Source organism: Crotalus tigris, unplaced genomic scaffold, assembly GCF_016545835.1.
Source record: "Crotalus tigris isolate CLP2741 ecotype Arizona unplaced genomic scaffold, ASM1654583v1 scf7180000017644.4837335, whole genome shotgun sequence".
In the NCBI taxonomy this organism is placed as follows: Eukaryota; Metazoa; Chordata; class Lepidosauria; order Squamata; family Viperidae; genus Crotalus; species Crotalus tigris.
The window spans coordinates 3008322-3029430 of record NW_024096536.1 but is presented as its reverse complement, the minus strand read 5'-3'; the positions used below and the strand labels follow the sequence as shown (position 1 = coordinate 3029430).

Genomic DNA, 21109 nt, shown 5'->3' with positions numbered 1-21109 from the left:
TCACATTTTTGTAGTTTCATCTGAATGGTGGCCTAGCCAGTGCTGAACCTGCGCTGCCACTGCCTCACCCTGTGTGCCTACATGGCCGCCCTGGAGCGCCTGGCCCACGATGCTTGCCGCCGCCTCGGCCTGCCCACAGCCCGCGCCCTCCTGCCACCCTGCATTGGGGTCTGGCTCAGCAAATGCAAGCTCTGCACCATCAGTGTGGTGTGTGGCTGGTGCTGTGGGAGCTGTGGGGCCCGCTCTACACGGGGCTGCGCGGGGTAGGCAGCAGGGCTGGCGGGGCAGCTGCAGGCTGGGGTATGTGGGCGGGGGTGGCTGCACCAGCCGCTCCAGCTCTGGGGGGGCAGCCCACCACCGATGCCCCCCATGCCTCACACATCATATTCTTAGGAACCTGTCTCGCTTTCAACTCCCCCTAAAATTCTTCATTCAGGCAGCCTTCCAGGGTTTGGCCGGCAGGATGCAGGTAACCCCTTCCCCCTGTCCTGCCGCCTCCCATGGCATTGCGCCACTCCGTGTCCTGCACCTCAAGCCTCCGTGGCACCGAACCGCTGGCGTGGTCCCCAATGGCCACTGACACACTCCCCGCCACCGGCGACCATGCAAGCCCTGGCAATTGCTCCAGCCGAAGAAGCGGGTGGCTGGGAGGCTGCCGCGGTGCCAATCTTCTGCACCCGTCAGTTGGCGAACCCCTGAATGTGCGCTTGTCAGCTGGGAGGTCTGGCGACGGAGCCGGCCGGCATGGAGGGCGATGGGGAGGTGGCGGCTCGGCGGGCGGGTTCCTGCCTGCCCGCGAATGTCAGGCCCATGGGGCTCAACACAGAGTTGATGGTTCAACATAATTTCCCTCCTCGGATGAGAAAGAAGGAATCTCTCCCGCCCATGTCCCTTTCCCCCCCTCAAGCGACAACAGGAGGTTGCAGACAACTAAGTCAGCCGGTGCAGGAAGTCCTGGAATGGCCAGTCCAGGATGCCTGGTTGCAGTGCTGGATGTCTTTTGCTCCTCCTAGAAGTCGGTGGCAAGAGAAAGAAGTCGTTCAAACTTCAAGCTAGCTACTGGGTGCCTATTCGCACTTTTTTCCCTTTTTCTTTGAGTACTTGTCTGCCAACCCACCCCATCTGTAAAAGAAAAAGTCTTCCACCCAAGCATAACTTTTAAGGATTTTAAGGATCTTTGAGCAGAAGAGAGGGAGAGAGAAATAGAGAGAGGGAGAGAAAGAGGGAAAGAGAAATAGAGAGAGGGAGAGAGAGAAAGAGAGAGAGAAAGAGAAAAAGAGAGAGTGACAGGGAGAGAGAGAAGGAGAAAGAGGAGAAAGGGAGAGAGAAAGAAAGGGAGACAGAGGGAGAGAAGGAGAGAGAGGGAGAGAGAGAGAGAAAGAAAGGGAGAGAAAGAGAGGGAGAGAGAGAAAGAAAGGAAGAGAGGGAGGGAGAGAAATGGAGAGGGGAGAGAGGGAGAGAGAGAGAGGAAGAGAAAAAGGGAGAAAGAGAGGGAGAGAGAAATGGAGAGAGAAAGAGGGAGAGAGAGAAAAGGAGAGAGAAAGAAAGGAAGAGGGAGGGAGAGAGAGAAAGAGAGGGAGAGAGAAAGAAAGAGGGAGAGGGAGAGAGAAATAGGGGGGGACAGTGAGAGAGAGAAAGAAAGAAAGAAAGAGGGAGACAGAGAGAGAGGGAGAGAGAAAGAAAGAGGGAGAGAGAGATTAAATTAGTAACATGGTTGTTAAGTGAATCTGGTTTCCCTCATTAACATTGCTTGTCAGAAGGTTGAAAAAGGGGATCACATGACCCTGGAACAATGTGACCATCATAAAGATGAATCAGTTGCCAAGCATCAAAATGTAAATCACATGACCCTGGGGATGCTGCAATGGTCATAAGTGTGAAAAATGGTCATAAGTCACTTTTTTCAGTGCCGTTGTAACTTTGAACAGTCACTAAGCAAACTGTTGTAAGTCAAGGACTACCTGTACTTTATCACTTTTTTCCATTTTTTTGGGTCATCAAGTTTTTGACACCTCGCTAGGTGACTGGTGGTACTCAAATGTTGCCCTATTCTACAATCGGTGAAAAGGTTGAAAAGCCCTGCACTAATGGACCAATTATTTCATAACAGTAGCAAAATTACAGTTATGAAGTAGCAATGGAAATAATTTTATGGTTGGGGGTCACCATAACATGAGGAACTGTATTAAAGGGTCACGGCATTAGGAAGGTTGAGAACCACTGCTGTAGGATGTAAATGGGTATACAAAAAGGAAGTGTTACCCAACAATGAAGTCCAATATAAGGCAAGATTGGTGGCACAGGGGTTTTCGCAGAAGAAAAATGTGCACTATGATGAGGTATTTGCACCAATGGTAAAAAATGAAACTATAAGGGTGGCACTAGCATTGGCAACGGCACGTGGGCATAAAATTTGGCACTTTGATATAACCATAGCATTCCTCAATGCAGAGTTGGAGGAAGAAATTTACATGGTTCAAGCACCAGGGTATGGAAGTAAAAAGGCTGGCATTGTGTATAAACTGAACAAGGCCATTTATGGGCTGAAGCAATCAGCCAGAAACTGGAACATCTGTTTAGATATGGCACTGAAAGGTCTTGGGTTCAAGAGTTATAAGGCTGATGGTTGCATATATATTGCAAGGTTCCAATTATTAGCATTTGTGGATGATCTTTGCTTCATTGCAAAGGATCTGGCACAGGTGAAGGAATTTGCTAATCAATTGGAGAAAAAGTTTGAGTTGAAAAGTCTGGGTGAAATACAAAACTATCTTGGTGTAGAGAAACAAAAAACTGAGAAAAATGGCTACGTTCTCAGTCAAAGAAGGAAAATTGAACAACTGTTGGAGAGATACAACATGAAGGATTATAATGCCGCTCCAACACCTATTAGCATAGATTTTCACAACACTTTGGGCGAGGACAAAAGTGAAGCCTGTGATCAGGAGATATATCAGTCAGCAATAGGGAGCCTATTATATCGGTCACAGTGATCCAGACCAGACACAGCTGTTAAAGGGTTTAAACATAGAAGTGAAAGAAACTGTAAAAGTATTTGAAGATAATGCTGCTTGCATTAAAATGGCAACAGGTGACAGAGTGAAAAGTAGAAGCAAGCATGTGGACATTAAGTATTGTAATGTCAGAGAAGCCATCAAAAGTAAACTAATTCGCTTGCTTAATTGTTCTTCAGATGACAATCTGACAGATGTAATGACCAAGCCATTGGGTGGAGTACACCATGGGAAGAGTATTAAATTATTTGGTTTTATGTCTATTCCAGTCATAAAGGGAGGAGTATCACTGTGCAAGAAATTTTATGAACTGGAATAGCCGTAGCAACAAACCAACCAATGACAACTGTTTTTGATTAAGACACAGTATTGGCTGTGTAAGGCATGTGATTCAGCCTAGGTCTGGGCGTGTCTTAGTCTTCTTTATGTCTTTTTCTGATCTCCAAGTTAAGAGCTGTTGATGTTCCCCAGAGCTGAATGAAACTGTAGGTATCATGTTTATATATATTTTATAGATAAAGTTTTTCTAAACTATGCCTCCTGCTCATTTTGAATGTGTTCTTATTTTGGGGCTTATTTTTTCGCTGGAAAGCTGTAAAACTCTTAACAGAGGATTGGTTATAAAGTTTTTTTTCCATTAGTGCCATAACTGTGAATGGTTGTTAAATGAGGACTATTTGTATACATTCTCTTTATTTCACTAATAATGTAAAGGAATAATTTAAAGGAACTGTAGTATTCTGACTTTTCTTGGAAAAATAGTGGAACTGTAACAACTATATGGTAAACGTCCTTCTGCTGTTTGTAGAAGGACCATGTTCATTCAGCACAAACAACTGGACTGGAAATAGTGGCTCTTGAAAAGCAAGATTTTTAATAATAGAAACTCATTTGTCCCTGCTCAAAGTATCTCATATCACCCTCCTTACCCTCTCCCCTAACCCCAGGTGCTTTGTTTTTTAATCTTGTATAAAACTAAGAGCCACTTCACATACAAAATCATCTGTACTCCCATGGCCCACACATGTCTTGTTAATTTTCTGGAAGTGAAAAGGAAAAGAAAAGAAAAAGGAAAAGTTGATTATTATAGGATGGCACTGCCAGCTGATTTGATTTGTTATGCCCTTCCAAACAGCAAATGCTTTAGGAGCATAATAACTAAGGACTAGCATGTTCTATAGTGAAAAGCATTGCCTCAACAATAGCAATCATTAAGATGGCCTAGACCAGTGGTAGTCAACCTGGTCCCTACCGCCCACTAGTGGGCGTTCCAGCTTTTTTGGTGGGCGGTAGGGGTTCAATCGAGCCGTTTAAATTTTTGGATCCATTGAGCCCTCCGATCGGCTCACAGAGCTTTCCAGCAGGCATGGGGTGTTAGCCTCAGCTGTGCGACCCCCCACGGAGCTCTTGGAGGCCAGAGAGCCTCACTGAAGCGCGCCATCATCGCGAGGCTCCCGTCAACTTTCTCGACGATCCGGATCGCAGCAGACGCTGCGCAATGAGATAAAACTGCAAGTGCCTCATTTTCCGCTTCGGGGGGTGGAAATTAAAGGCACAACAAACAACAAGCTTCCTCTTAGAGCCCCTCATGGCTGGGAAGGCCCAGCCGAAATACAAGCGGCCGCTAATTTTGGTGCAGCCGCCATTTTGAGAGCCGCACAGAGCCCTCAGTCATAGAGGTTTCATGCATCTCTGACAAAAACCAGGCTCTCTCTTCATCCTGCTGTGACAGGCACGGATCGGGGGCAAACCAGACTCCACTGGGCATTCTCTCAATACCAAGGTAGAGGCCATAAAGGCTTTCTCTTCATTCCTGCTTGCCCAGGACTTAAATTGGACATGGAAAAATGATTTGAAGATATTTTGAAATTGAAGGTGTATGACTGGATGAAAAATCCTTTTACCGCAAATATTAAAGAGGCTGATATAACTTGCCAAGAAGAACTGTTAGAAATTAGATATAATGAAGAAAGTAAACATAAATTTGAAAGTGGTGGATATGAAAACCTATGGCAAAGTAAAAAAAAAATGCCTGCCTTATATCCAAATATGTGGAAAATGATATTCAGTTTATTGATACCTTTCCCTACCTCATATCTTGTGGAATCAGGCTTTAGTGCTGTTAATCATATTATGACCAAAGAAAGAAACCGCCTGAATATTTCCGAAAGAGGAGACCTTCGTTTGTTCCTTACAAAAATTGAGCCAGATATCCAGTATTTAGTTTCGCAGCATCAGCCTCAGGGATCTTATTAATAATTTAATTAATTAAATGTAATTTCATCAGACTTCCTGTTTCTACAGTGGGGCAAAAAAGTATTTAATCAGCTACCAATTGTGCAAGTTCTCCCATTTAAAAAGATGAGAGAGGCCTGTAATTGTCATCATAGGTAGACCTCAACTATGAGAGACAAAACGAGAAAACAAATCCAGACAATCACATTGTCTGATTTGGAAAGAATTTATTTGCAAATTATGGTGGAAAATAAGTATGTGGTCACCTGCAAACAAGCAAGATTTCTGGCTCTCACAGACCTGTAACTTCTTCTTTAAGAGGCTCCTCTGTCCTCCACTCATTACCTGTATTGATAGCACCTGTTTGAACTGGTTATCAGTATAAAAGACACCTGTCCACAACCTCAGTCACACTCCAAACTCCACTATGGTGAAGACCAAAGAGCTGTCAAAGGACACCAGAAACAAAATTGTAGACCTGCACCAGGCTGGGAAGACTGAATCTGCAATAGGCAAGCAGCTTGGTGTGAAGAAATCAACTGTGGGAGCAATAATTAGAAAATGGAAGACATACAAGACCACTGATAATCTCCCTCGATCTGAGGCTCCATGCAAGATCTCACCCCGTGGGGTCAACATGATCACAAGAACGGTGAGCAAAAATCCCAGAACCACACAGGGGGACCTAGTGAATGACCTGCAGAGAGCTGGGACCAACGTAACAAAGGCAACCATCAGTAACACACTACGCTGCCAGGGACTCAGATCCTGCAGTGCCAGAAGTGTCCCCCTGCTTAAGCCAGTACATGTCCGGGCCCGTCTGAAGTTTGCTAGAGAGCATTTGGATGATCCAGAAGAGGACTGGGAGAGTGTCATATGGTCAGATGAAACCAAAGTAGAACTGTTTGGTAGAAACACAACTCGTCGTGTTTGGTAAGTAATTATTATTATATGCTTTAACTTGCTATAACTCTGCTTTATAAATTTTATAAAGTAAAGTAATTTCCCTACTTTATAAATCACCATTACTATGGAACTGGTGGGGGGTTAGAAAATTTTACTACTAACAGAGATACAAAAGCGGGCGGTAGGTATAAAAAGGTTGACTATCCCTGGCCTAGACCAAAGCACTGCTTTAGCATCCACTCTTGTAATAAAAACTACATATAATTGAAATAATTACACATTTTCCCCCCCATTGTGCCATTTCTCTTTTTTCTCTTGATTGTTTTGGCCTCTTTTAAAATATAAGTACAATCTGTCTTTAGTTGTTAAGTTATGTCATAGATGAAACAATATAAATAATGTACAGTAGGAAAATAGAGTTAACAGAACTGTGTTGCATAGATTAAAAGATGGCTAGAGGAGTGATAGATGGTAGCCAATAAGATTGGCTTCATAATCTGGAACAGCAAATAACCAAAACTGGGCTGTTATTAGTATTCTGAAATACACATCCAGCAGAAGCCTTTGTCTCTTAACTTGATCCTATTTATTCAAAAGGAATATTGTAGCCATTTCTACTTGTTTGTTTCCCATCTTTATACAATGAGTTACATTCTGTGGGAAAAACCATATTCACGGACCATCTAAAAATTAAACAGGAATTTTAGTGAAGCAGTGGGAATGCTGCTACTCTTCACAGGGTGTTCAGATGTTTCTACTGCTTCCTGGGATATTTTGGGGACACCACAGAAAACAATTTGCTCAGAGCAGTGAGCTCTGGGATATACATGACATTAATGAAGATGGTAGTACTTAGCACTAAAAAAAGCTACTGAGCTTCACAGTTCACTGATTTCTCATTGAGGCCACATTTGAATAATCTCTTCTCTGGTTAAACCTTGACTGTCTCTCTTCCTTTTGATAATTGTAATGAAGAACAGAAACAGTTTTGACACTGTCTGTTCTCATCCAGGCCTCTGATGGACCATCACAACACAACCTGCCATCATCCCAGCTTCTGCTATGACAAGCTGACCAAAGAATGCCACAGCTGTAAACATATGCAAAGAGGCTTCAGGAAAGTGACAAGTAAGGAAAATATAAAATCCCAGGCATAAAAGGGTGGAGTGGAAATAGGGGTCTGGAGGTAGGCTGGAAATGGTCTTTGTAAAAGCCAGAAGAGAATCCAGGAGTAGAGAACAATTCATGTTAAACTGCCTTCTTAGGTGCAGGGCTCTGTTCCATGCTTAAGAAGGCAATTCTCATTTTATTAGTCTGTTAATTATAAATTCATTTGCAAAATAGACAAGTATTTGAGCAATTGAACTTCTTATTAGTTCACAAACACTGAATATATATTTTTGGGGAAAAAAAGAAATTAAAAATTTAGGTAAAAATGTCAGGGTAAAACAATCCATAAGTGAAACAGAGGAAGGGCTGGAGAAAGACAACAAAAGGATATATAAAGGATATATCTAAGGGTGAAGAGGCGATCGCTCCCAACGTTGCAGCTCCCGCATGCCCCAGGATACATCTTAGAAGGGGGATTCACCCTGGAAATAGGCAGGGAGTGAGAAACCGGGAACTGAAAAACCCGCCCCCTTCCCTTCCCCTGAAGACGATCGCTCACCCTCAGGGAATGGAGAGGAGTATGAGCCACGGAGAGGGGATGACCCCCCACACCGAAGATTTTGTGCGAAGGGGGGGTGACAACCAGGCTAAGAATGTTACAAACCCTGACGGTATCGCTGGAAATGCCCCCATTGACAAGAAAATGAAAGTTAGTGAAGTAACATCAGAGAATGGGAGTCACGATAAGACAACTACAATGGAAGCTGGTTATGTAGCAGAAAGCAATGAGGTGATAATTGCGAATAAAGACTATGGAAAGAGGGAAAGTGGGAGGAGAATGAGGAGGGGGAGTAACAGGAAATAGGATAAGGAAAACAAACAACGAAAACATGCAAGCTCCCCCAACCCACGACCGCATGAGGAGGAAAAGGATGAGAATGTTGGTACAAAGGAAAGCAAGAAAACAACGATCAGTAACACGGAAACTAGGATCAAAGTGCAGATGGATTGGCTGGGGCCCGTGACGAGATCCATGAGCCGGGCGCAAAGAACGCCACAGCCATAAATAGCCTCTCCCATTAACTGGAAACCACCCTGACAATGCTGGCAGTTGCCGGCGAAAGCTTGGTGTTTTAAATTTATTAAAACTTTTTATAGTTTTTATAATTTCCTGGTGTTCTTACATTTATTGCTAGCTAAACATGAGTTTACCCAGGAATCGCCTTTTTATTTTCAGTATTCTCTCTCTCTCTATATATATATATATACACACATACGTGTGTGTGTGTGTGTGTGTGTGTGTGGTCTCTAATTATGCTAAAAATACGAATCCTGGGTAAATCCATGTTATAAAATAATCCGAACACCAGCATAATACTAAAAACAAAACTTGTTTAATTAAAAGCTAAGTCTTTCCTCAGTCAACACTATATATGTAAAACTCCTGAACATGGACCATCTAGAGGAATTATGTGCTATGGAGTTTCTCAGGTCAGTACCATGCATTGCTTAAGAGATCAAAATTGCAATAAATAGATGTATGCTTCTTTCAGTTCTTATATACGCTGAATGAGTTAATGACATGTACTTTTTTTAAAGGCCTCTTCCTCTTGGGTAGAGAATACATGTGAAATTTGAAAGGATATTATAGTTACTTTCACAGTAGATAATGAATGTGCACATGGCCAATTTGAAATATCAATTTACTGGAAGACCTACTTTGTTATTTTTTAGCCTCCTGGGAAGCTACCACCTCAGTAGGGCCCAAAGGCACTGAAGCATAGACAATAGGTTTGACTGATGGAGTAAAAACCCAATGAGCATAAAACCCACCATCATTTGGCATATTGGTTACTCAGCATCCTGTCATGGCCCCAGGCACCAATACTTCAAGGTAGGGTTGTCAAAGAGATCTCCAACAATCTAATGCCAGCAGCAAAAAGCAGCCTTCCTTGATCAATTCTAGAAAAAAAATCCAGACTGTAGTAAAGGTAATAGTGAGCTGGCTGGTCTATCTTGCTTTAGAGCAGACTCCTCTCTGAGGGAGGATGGAAGGCTGTGCTGAAGGGAGTTCTTAGAGGAATCTTCAGCTGTGATTTTACAGGAACTCATTTCTTCACATGCTCTGTTTTCCATCATTCCAAGAAAAGTATAATCACACCATGGCAAAGCCCACTCCTCAGCATCCCCCATGAAATGGACAAAGTTAATAGGGAAAGTTCTGCCAGGGTCAAGGGTATGACAGTGGATTATTAGTGGTTGCATTTGAGACTCAGAGACAGCTTAGCTTAGCGTAGACATGTCAAACACAAGGCCCGGGGGTCATATGTGGCCCGCAATGTGGTTTCATGTGGCCCGCGAAGCCATCCTGGAAACAGTAACTGAACGGCCCCCGCTGCCTTGGCCCTGGCCCAGGCCAACCAGGAGCCAATGTACAATTTTGTAGTGGCCATCTATGCTGAAACGTATTCAGTCTTAGATCCACAGGCCGTCTGGAAACAGTGAGGAACCAGCCCCTGCCGCATTGGCCCCGACCCCTGGGCACATGCTGGGGAGATGTCACCCTTTGTGAGGAATGAAGAAGTGCACCATTGCCTGGAAGTGGCCAACAAATGGCCCTCGCCTACTTCACATATCCGGCTTGATGGGGTCCAGGGGAGTGGTTTCTGCAGGCAGCGGGGCGCTCTCCTCACAGCGCCGAGAAGCTGAGCCAGGCGGCATGAATCCAAAAAGAAGCCCGCTGCCACTCAGCTCCCAGCCTGCCCAATTTCAGCAGGCAGCAAGGTGCAAAGCTGGCGAGCTTCGGGCTGCCTGGCTCAGCCTCTCAGCGCTGTGAGGAGAGCGCCTCACTGCCTGCTGAAACCAGGCAGGCTGGGGGCTGGGCAGCATTGCGCAGGTAACATTGACTCTCACGTTGCTCATGGCGTACCTCCCCCAAAGCCCACCAAGCCAGATATGTGAAGTAGGCAAGGGCCATGTGCTGGCCACTTCCAGGCAATGGTACATTTCTTCATTCCTCACGAAGGGTGACACCTCCCCAGCTGCATTTCTTGCCTATTTTTCTCCCTCCTCATCTCAAATATTTTCCCACCACTCTGTTCTTAGGAAGGAAGGAAGGAAGGAAGGAAGGAAGGAAGGAAGGAAGGAAGGAAGGAAGGAAGGAAGGAAGGAAGGAAGGAAGGAGATGGAGGGTCTGAGGGAAGTCCTGCCTTAGTCCTACCCTGCTGCCCTTTCACCATCCCCTTGCCCCCTCCTCCTGGCCTATCCTGGGGTTTCCCATTCTATTACTAAGGAAGCTTTGGATACAAAGCCGGGTCTCCTCCCATGGAGAGAGAATGGGCCTCCCTCTGACTTTGCCCTCATAGCCATCATGAGCAACCTGGCTAAGGAGAGCAAGCACAGCAGCAGCAGCCTTGAGGAGGAGGTAAGTGCAGCTGGGCACCCCTTTGGGGAAGTGAGGCTAAGCTTGGTGCTGCGGGTGCTTGAGGGCCGGGCTGGGTATTTGACCTCTGCTACCATCCAGCCCCCCCCCGCATGGCTTGAGAGGAACAGTGAGGGTCTTCCAGTGGACAATGCCTTGGCGCTCGCCCTGGTCTCACCCCCTTCTGCCAGAGACCCTCAGATTTGTCCCACTCCTGCCCAGGCCCACACAGGTACGCCCACCTGTGTAGACCACACCAGTAGACCACACCCACTCCAGCCATACCCACCCAGTAGGCTGCGCCCACCCTGGTCACACCTACCTGGTCCCCCCGAGGACAACCGCAGTGCTGATGCGGCCCTCAATGAAATTGAGTTTGACACCCTGGCTTAGCGGGTCCTTCACATCACTTGAAACTCATATTGGTTTCACACCACAAGCCTGACAAAGGTAGAATAGAATTGTGCAATTGTGAATCAGCAGGTTGTGGAAAACTCAGTCATTGTCCTAGTGTTTTGTGTGAATTAGGCCATAGTATGAAATCATAACATGGTTTATCTTGGGGAATGCAAAGATGATTGGAGATGTTTCTGGTTAATCTGGGATTGGGCTTAAACATGTTACGTAACTCCAATAAAAGAATCTATAAGCAATGGCAAGTAGACTTCAGGTCTGCAGTATCTGCTTGCTGTTTTATTAGAATAGTGCAAATCACTTTTCAGATTTGTTTAAAATCTGCTTCCCTTCTATAATGTGTGGGTTTCCTTCCATTTCTAACTATACATAAAAGGGCAAACATGTGTTTCCTTCTTACCCTAGCTGTCATGCTATATTTATAGGCTTTTATTTTAGAAGTTTGGTTTATGGTCACTGTCTGGGAGTGCAGAAAATAATTTGGGGTGGTGCAAAATTCATCAAGGTGAAACCTTCCTTTTTCATTTTTAGGAAAGTTAGTTTACCCTTCTTTCATTAGTGAAAATATGTATGCAAGTATTTTTTTTTCTTTTTTATATATTTATTTTTCATTATTAATTTATAATAGAAAAATACAAAAGAAAATAGTAGGAAAGATAGTGGAGGAAAAGGGGAAGGGAAAAGTGAAGGAAAAAGGGAAAAAAGAAAGAAAAGGCATTGACTTTTGGCTCCCTTTGGTGCAATAGAATATGATAATAACATCAAACCTCAACTTTTTTACTTTAACCTAATAGTATAAACTAGCCATTTCTATAACAGCAAACCTATCTAACTGGTAAAATCCAAAATTAAAGTTTCTTTTTTTTTTACCTCAAGCACAAAGTCCAGAAGCGGTTTTCAAAAAGAAACAAAAGTAATTGGGCTTTTTTCTTTAATCAAAGCAGTTGGTTTAGTGCAAAATTAATCAAAAAATAATCAAGGTGACAACTTCCTCTTTCACTATCTTCATTAGAGAAGATATATATGCAAGTATTTGTAATGAACACTCAAGTGAAATTTTAGTAAGCAGCTCATACCAACAGAGCAGAATGTTAGCATCCTTTTGGTTCTTTTTTCTTCTCTTCAATAAAGAGGAAGAAAATATGCAAATATATCTATTTTAACTGTGTTCTGATTCAGAACCTTTTGTACATATATTCTATACATAGCCCTTTTTAGTCTTTTATTGCTTTAAAATAAAATGCCCCTTTTCTTTCTTTCTCCCATTTCTGTCATCTCATTCTTCATCCAAAACCCATCGCTTCCAATTAAAATCTTAAAACAGTAAATTGTACTGTGTTTCAATAAGTTAGTCAGGTTCACCCAACACATTGTACCATATACTAATCACAGAGTTTATAAACAGTCTTAACTTTGGAACAAAACAAAGCCTTATTTCATGATTTAGGTCAGTCTTCTTTGTCATCCAGTTAGAGAATTTCCATCCATATGGATGGGTAAGGATATCTGGTGGAATGTTTTGTTTTTTCCCATACAAACTGGTATGAAGGTTGTAATGCAATTTTCAGACAGTGAGATGCAGAGGGTGAGAGTGTGCAACTGAGATATTTTGCAGTCAGTATGCTTAGTCTTTCAGATTTATGTCCAATGAAATTGCTTTTGGAGTCTTGTCCTTCAGATGGGATAGGCAGTATGTGGTTAAGCAATATCAAGATAGTGTCCATGAAGGTGTAATTAAAGCTCCATTTAAGGTTTATGAGTGAATGGGTGTTGGGCATTGGTTGATTTCTGCCAGATAGAAGAGCTCAGAATAAAGTGTTCTAAAACAAAGAATTTGCTTTTCATCAGACATAATTTCTGTGGAAGTGGAAAATTAGTTGTTCTATCAAGCAAATAATTGTATTTAACTATTTAACTATTTAGCTAGTTATTTTCAGTCTTCTTCCTAGACATAAATTTGAGGGGTTACAGCCTGAGCTCAAAACATTATGAGTATAATTGTAAGATTTGCTAGCTGCAACAAAAACATACCAGATGGCTCTTTGCAGCTACCTGCATATTTAATCTTAAAATGGTGAGCTTATTTATTTATTATTTATTCTAATCTATTGTATATTTAAGTAAAACAAAAACAGATTGTGAATGTCCTTCTCTGAAGCAGCTGAAATGTGAATCCAGAGCATGATATATTAACTAAAATAGACTTTCTGGGGTGAATCACTAACCTTGTTCACTTTTGCTGATAAGTTTATTTCTATCTGGAAGTAAACCATAGCCAATGATTTGTCTTTCTGCATCTTCTTTTTCTGATTTATACACTACTAAAACTATCCTGTTTGTTTGTAATTTTCAATTGGGAGAAATGGTGCATCATAAGGCAATTTTTAAATCAATGTATCTCAAAAGGGCTAACTTAAAAAATGTATCCAAAATCAGGGACTCATCAGTCTCAATGGGATTGACATTTGGCAAAGTTGTGCCTGCTTCAGTGCTTCTGCACTGCTATACCATCATGATGCCATGGTCACATGATTATAATTTCCAATGCTGGCTACTAGTTTCCCACAAGGAAAGTCAATGGGGAAGCCAACAGGAACTCAAAAGTCGCTCCCACTCCCAATGCTCTTTTGATTGCGTGCAGTCATTCTGTTGCTCTGTTTAGGTAAGGAAATATCTCTGTAATGGGTCAAAGGTTGTCTAGTTCCTAATAACCCTTGAAAGTGATAAATCCATGGAAACAAATAGAGAATCCTTGATCTGGGTATTTATTAAATTTGTTTGCTGCTTAAATCATGCTGTGGGGCTACTTTAGGCAGCTTACAACAATACAAACGGAGAAATGAAAAGTATAAACATAACAGTAGCAAAATAATGGAACAATAGAATACACAATAAAAAAAATGAGAATACAGAGATAGGGGAATAAAAGATGAGCGGATGGGGAAACAGGGAGCAAGGATATAGAGAACAACAGGCTTAACTTTCCATCACATTGTTTCCAGGACTCGTTTATAGCCATTCCATGATTTCTGTCTTTAAAGGACTATCTCCTGCACTTGGAAAAGTATTTATATTGTTGAGGTTTCATGCTTTAACAGAGGGGAGATATGAAACATTTTGATTCTGTTTTGATAGCACAATTGAATCGGTAGCACACTTCTTACTTCATTGTTCCTTTTACTGAATTTGGTGTGCCACAAACCAAAATGGAACCCTTCATTTCACTTCAAAAGAAGAAGCATCTCTGTTAAGATAACTCACTTAGAACTGTTGTTTCCCTCCACAGCTACTATAGTTGGAACAACCTCCATTACAACCCAACCAGTGCAATTTCATACTGGAAACCAAAATTGTTCAGCTTTAATATTTGGTTTCTATGCTTTTTGGGGGCTAGTAATCATCATGGCAATGTTATGGCTTGTAATCCTGAAACAAAGATGGAAGAGAAGGAGACAAACTGGAAAGGAGAATTCCCAAGGTACGTATTAACAACACTTGATTTCATTTAGTCTAACTCTTTCCAACCAGATACAGTGTATTCAAGATTGGTTGGATTATAGAAACTGCAGTCTATCACAGTTTAAATACACCATGGTTGGATTATAGAAACTGCAGTCTATCACAGTTTAAATCAGTGGTTCTCAACCTTTTTAATGCCGCTACCCCCAACTGGTTGTAAATCGAGGACTACTCAACCAGTCGTAAGTCGAGGACTACACAACTGGTGCAGCACTGTTTGCAGAATGGGACTTTTGGCCGGCTCAGCAGGGCAGAGACAGCCTGGATAATTCCTATTGGCTTTTGAAAGCCAATAGAATTAGACTCTATTCAAGAGAGTCTATTCTATTGGCTTTCAAAAGCCAATAGAATAAAAGGGAGTAGCACAGCTAAGGAAAAGGGGGGGAAAATGGTGGACTGCATTGTTTGGAGACCCCCGTGAAATGGTTGTTCAACCCCAAATGGGATCCCGACCCACAGGTTGAGAACCACTGGTTTAAATATACCATGTTGAGAAAGGTTGATCTAGTCTAGTCTTAGACAAAACTGAGCAATGTGTGAACCAAATTACTGTTTTCTTCCCCTAGCTTTATATATGTTCTAAATGAAAAAAAAAAAAGGAATCCAGAGAGATCTGACTTTGGGGATGCTGAAATACATTGGTGAATTTCAAGTTTGCAAGAATTTTGTTTTAAGTAGACTGTTGAGATTTACCATACAGGCTTCTTTTCCTAATCACACTTACACTAATATGATGAAATATGTGTCACGAAATCATGAAGCAAGCTCCACCATTTCATACTTGTGTCATGATACTGCACAGAAATATGTAAGGGGCAGAGTTTGTGTCACATTTCACAATGCAATCTTCATCACTTTCCTCTCTTAGTCCCCTTCTGGGGAAGCCATCGGAGCCAACTGCAACTTTTCAGTATGTCCTTGCATAAATGTCAGATACAGAACTAAGATTATATGCCTTTTTTCACAAAATCTACTCTTCTTTTGCACTGTATTCTTGTTTAGTAGTCATATTGGGGATATTTTAGGGCTGTGTTCTTCAACAACGATTTGGATGAGGGGAGAAATGGGGAACTCATCAAATTTGCACACAACACCAAGCTGGCAGGAATAGCCAATACTCCAGAAGATAGGTTTAGGATACAGGAGGATCACGTGAAGTGTTAATACCACTTTATAGTGCCTTGGTAAGGCCACACTTGGAATATTGCACCCAGTTTTGGTCACCACAATTTAAAAAAAAATGTTGAGACTCTAGAAACAGTACAGAGAAGAGCAACAAAGATGATTAGAGGACTGGAGGCTAAAACACATAAGGAACTGTTGCTGGAATTTTGTATGTCTAGTTTAATGAAGAGAAGGACGAGGAGTGACATGATAGTGTTCCAATATCTCAGGGGCTGCCATAAAGAAGAGGGAGTCAAGCTATTCTTCAAAGCACCTGAAGGCAAGACAAGAAGCATCGGATGGAAACTAATCAAAGAGAGAAGCAACCTAGAACTAAGGAGAAATTTTCTGACAATTAGAACAATTAATTAGTGGAACAACCTGCCTCCAGAAGCTGTGAATACTCCAACACTGGAAATTTTTAAGAAGAGACTGGACAGCCATTTGTTTGAAATGGTATAGGGTTTCCTGCCTGAGCAGAGGGTTGGTGTAGATCAGTGGTGGCGAATCTATAGCACGGGTGCCAGAGGCGGCACTCAAGAGCCCTCTGTGTGGGCACACGCACAGTCGCCCAGTCCTAGGCCTTCAGCTGGGTTTTATAAAACCTTTTTGCTTTAGGCCTCCGCCGCCGTGTGCAAAAAAAAAAGGTTCAATCAATTTCAACTTCTCACGGGGAAAAAATATCTTGCAAAGTTGGAATTGATTGATTGAATTTTTTAGTCCCAGCCAGTCTGCCATTACCACCGCAGCCACACCCACCCAATGGGCCACACCCACCCGGCACCCAACAATGCATAAGTGGGTTTTGGGTTACAGTTTGGGCACTCGGTCTCTAAAAGGTTCGCCATCACTGGTATAGATGATCTCCAAAGTCTCTTCCAACTTTATTATTATCTTTTATTCATTAAACATGAACCTCAGTCAACTGAACATTCAAATTGGCTGGTGCTGATGGTTGACATGGGTTGCTACCAGCATCCTAGGTGTCAACCAGCTATCTCCTTAAAATATAAGATGTTCCGAGTAGCGCAGTTTTTTGTAACATTGCTGGAGTTATTGCAGGAAGCTGCAGTTTCTTGATGTATTTTGCAAAGTTTTTGGACATAGTTCCCAGTGCCCCGATGACAATTGGTATCACTGTTACACGTTTCATCCATAATTGCGCAGTTTCGATAGCCAGGTTGCAATATTTTGTAATTTTTTCCAGTTCTTTTTCTTTGACTCTGGCATCTCCTGGTATAGGATATGATGATGATGATGATGATGATGATTTTGTTACTTTTTATATTTGTTTTTCATCAATGCTACTATCTTCTAACATTTCTACATTTATGAACCATATTTTGTTTAGTAATATAATCCTGGTATATTGTGTTTGCCACTTTAAATTTAAAATGCCACATAATCCTTCACCTCATTTTTCAAAGATTTTTTTCAAGCATGTAATTTACCTGAATTCCAATAACAATTCTAACTTGTTATTGCTTAAACTCAGTTGGGCCATTTTACTATGGCCAGTAATAAGGTGATCAACAGTTTCATCTCCAATCTTTGAGCTGCTTATACAGTTCTACAGAGGAATTATTGAGTCTGTCATTTGTACTTCTATAACTGTCTGGTTAGGTACAGCAACCAAACAGAACAGGTACAGACTTCAACGGATAGTTAGGACTGCAGAAAAATAATTGCAACCAGTCTGCCTTCCATTGAAGACCTATATACTGCATGAGTCAGAAGGAGGGCTGAGAAAATATTTACAGACCCCTCACATCCTGGACAAACTGTTTCAACTCCTCTCCTCAGGGTGTCACTATAGAGCAGGGGTGTCAAATTGCCGGCCCGCGGGCCAGACACATCATCCGGAAGTCGCACCCACCCCATTGCCGGCAATAGCAAAACCGTCCTGATACATTGCGCGATGTCACAAGTTTGACATGTCTGCTATAGAGCATTGCATGCCAAAACAACTAGACACAAATGCCATCACTATGCTAAACACCTAATTCCCACAGCACTGTCATGCTTAAAGATATTTACCCATGTAATAGGGCTGTATTACTATTATCCTTCTCATCTTTCCTATTACCTTCTCCTATTGGTATTATGATTTATCACATTGTTTTTTGTATCTTACGATTTATGATTGTATCCTATGGTTTATGAGTTATGATTTGGAGGCAAATTCTTTGTATGTCCAATCACACTTGGCCAGTAAAGAATATTTTAAATTCTAAAATATTTTACATAAATCTGCATTTGTTATCATTTGAAATATCTTAGTTTTAGTTTTAAATTTATTTGCATAGCTGTTCTTGTGCTATCATGATTATTTTTTCAGTTTTTTTTAAGAATTTCAGTTTTCCAGCAAATTTTAATTTGATTTTTCTTTATTATTATATTTTTATTTTTATTAGAAAATGGCAAGTGCACTTGTTTTTTGGCCAATGAAGCTCAAAGAAACCATGACTGGGGACCAGGAAACAATGATCTTGGACCACTTCGATGCCCACATTTAAATGGTGCTACTATGATCACCCATGATGATGTCTTAAAGGAGAATATGCCCTGTGTTGCTTGCACAAGAAGTCAGGAGGTTGAAATGATTTCCTTGTGTCCCCCTGATGAAAAATGCAACTCCTCATTTCCACTGCCAGCAACTGAACTTGGAGCAACTGTGCTGGTGACTACAAAGACAATTCAAGAAAACATCCTCAGTAAGGAGCTACCATAATAATTCCTTTAAAAGGGCTTAGACTAGCAAATGCAATCTCTCAAACTTTGTATGACTCATTATTGGAGGCAGGTCATTTCACCTTGGTGTAGTTGTTTTTTTGTAACTATAGTTTGGAAAATAACAAGCTTTATTTTTAATGAAGTCATCTTTTCAGCTTCCAAAATGCCCAGCTATAACTATGGTGAAATGAGAGGACATAGCACACCCAACCCATCAAGATCAGAAAATCTTAGAAAAAAATCATATTCAAGGGAGTAAAATAATCTTGCCTTAATTTCTGCATCCTGAAACTCACCCAGTAAGATTTTTGTAAGTTACTATATGTGTTATAGTTAAGAACAAAACTTATACATGAAATAAGAAAATAGAGTAAGGGTGTAAGGGAAACAATTTTAATTACAAAGAGACACAATTAAGCTATTGCACTTTTTTAGATGTAAAGTAACAATGTTGAGAGCCAGTTTGGTGTAGTAAAGGGATCAGTCTAGAAACAGAGACTATGAGTTCTACCCCTGCCTTTGGCACAAAGTCAGCTAGGCGACCTTAGGTCAGTCACTCACTCTCATCCCTAGGAAGAAGGCAATGGCAAACCACTTCTGAAAAATTCTACCAAGAAAATTGCAGAGATTAATCTAGGCAGTCACCAAGAGTCAAAACTGACTCAAAGGGACAAAACAAACAAACAATGTTAATGACAAGTGATAAGTAAACATGTTCTTAAGCACTGGATAAAATGGTCAGGGTAAACTTTTTAAACTCCTTTCTAAACCATTATATTTCATTGCAATTATGTTTTTAAACTATTCTAAGATTGTTCTCATGCTGTAATAAATTAAATAGTAATGTAATGTTAACCAATAGATCAGTGGTTCTCAACTTGTGGGTCGGGACCCCATTTGGGGTCGAATGACCATTTCACGGGGGTCGCCAAACAAGGCTGTCCGCCATTTTTCCCCCTTTTCTTTGGCCATGCCCCTGGCACCCGGTGATGTATAAGTGGTTGGGGGTCACCACAACATGGGGAACTGTATTATGGGGTCGTGGCATTAGAAAGGTTGAGAACCACTGCAATAGATAGATGACCTATAATTTTCAATTTATTTTGGTTTTTGCTGTCCATGGAACTGTTGATAAGAATTGCGTATTTTAAATCAAGATCTAAACCATCTCTGAGCAGCTTGGAACATAGTGAACAATAAAAACATAATACTGTAGAAAGCAAATAAACAAGATGGGATCTGCTTGCTCGATACAACACAAATTCTAACATCTAACAAGGGGCTTCACCCCACCCTCACCTAAGACTTGGGAAAATAACCCGATCCTTAAGGCCTTCTGGAATACCAACAAGGTAGGAACCACATGATAGAAAATGGGGATAAAAATCATTAGGCTTGATCAACAGGAATTGGAGCCACCAGGATCAACGGTTTATAATTGTATCGCAATGCAAAGCTGTTTTATTTTACTAAGTAAAAATGTTCACAGCAAAGTTTAACAGGAAGCAGATGATACGATCAGATACAGGAGAGAATTGCATTGTACTTCTTAAAATATTTATATCCCGTGAGAAAACAGTAGCCACAAAGGGGAAGTTTATTACAAGATATGCCAAAAAAAAGAATAAACTTACTTTTAACTTGTCTTTAATAATCTCATACAACTCTGACCAAATCAGCCAGGATCAGCTTCTTATGTGTCCATTATCAGATATGTTCTCTTATCTCTCTTCCTATCTCTAAATGAATCTCGAAAAAAACAACAGACAGCAATAAAAAAGTGCTGTGCAGATAAAAGATTGTTAAAGTATCTAGGTGGCCATAACATATTCCTTGGGACTTCTGATACAAACCTAGTAATCCTTATACTTAACAGTCTGCTTGTTCACTACCAAAAATATTAATGTTGACTTTTTAAAAAACCCTGTGCTTTATTTTCCCACCATGCTGCCAGTATAGGGGCTAGAGTGTGTGCATGCATGTATTATCTATGACAGGGAGCTGAATGTGTTAACAGCTGCACTCACAAATCTGTTTTAAGTTTCCAAAAACATTTTTTTCAGTTCCCTTTCATGGAGTGCCTCTTTAAAACAAAGTCTCTGTTAGTCATCAGTTATGTGCTTAACTGGCAGATGCAAAAAGGTTTTAATTGGTTTTACCAGGGAGATGATTTGTAGTATAAATTGGGGGAAATCATAATAGCCAATTTGTGAAAGGAAACTTTACAGGGAGGAAAAAATAACTGAACTATATAAAGAACGAGTATAGAGTTTCTGTTCTAAATACAAATAATTAGCTGTCATTAGCTATCCTTCTCCAACTTGAGGTCCCTCTAGGATCCTCTGGCCAACATGGGCCTGCTTGCAAATTTACAGAACTGAAATTTGGAAGACACTGTTTGAGAAAAATTGGTTTAGGGAATATGGTTTGAGCAAATCCACCTTTGGGTGAAAGTTAAATAACAGGATTCCTATGGTTCCAGAAGAATTAACTGGATATTGTGCTAATGCCTCAAAAATATAATATGATGGTTTCATACTATCCAGTCAGTGCAATTATGCAATTATGAAATCTGCCTCTTTCCTAATTTCCT

At 41.3% G+C, this 21109-nt stretch overlaps 1 protein-coding gene across 1 annotated transcript; it reads left to right on the top strand.

The window, feature by feature from the left end:
- The first annotated feature begins 6130 nt into the window (after window positions 1-6130).
- On the top strand, window positions 6131-19500 carry LOC120304702. The gene is made up of 4 exons (XM_039335595.1): window positions 6131-6182; window positions 7168-7283; window positions 14387-14578; window positions 18198-19500. The coding sequence occupies exons 2-4, from the start codon at window positions 7175-7177 to the stop codon at window positions 18512-18514; spliced, it is 618 nt and encodes a 205-aa protein (XP_039191529.1). The 5' UTR covers window positions 6131-6182; window positions 7168-7174; the 3' UTR covers window positions 18515-19500.
- Window positions 19501-21109: the final 1609 nt, after the last annotated feature.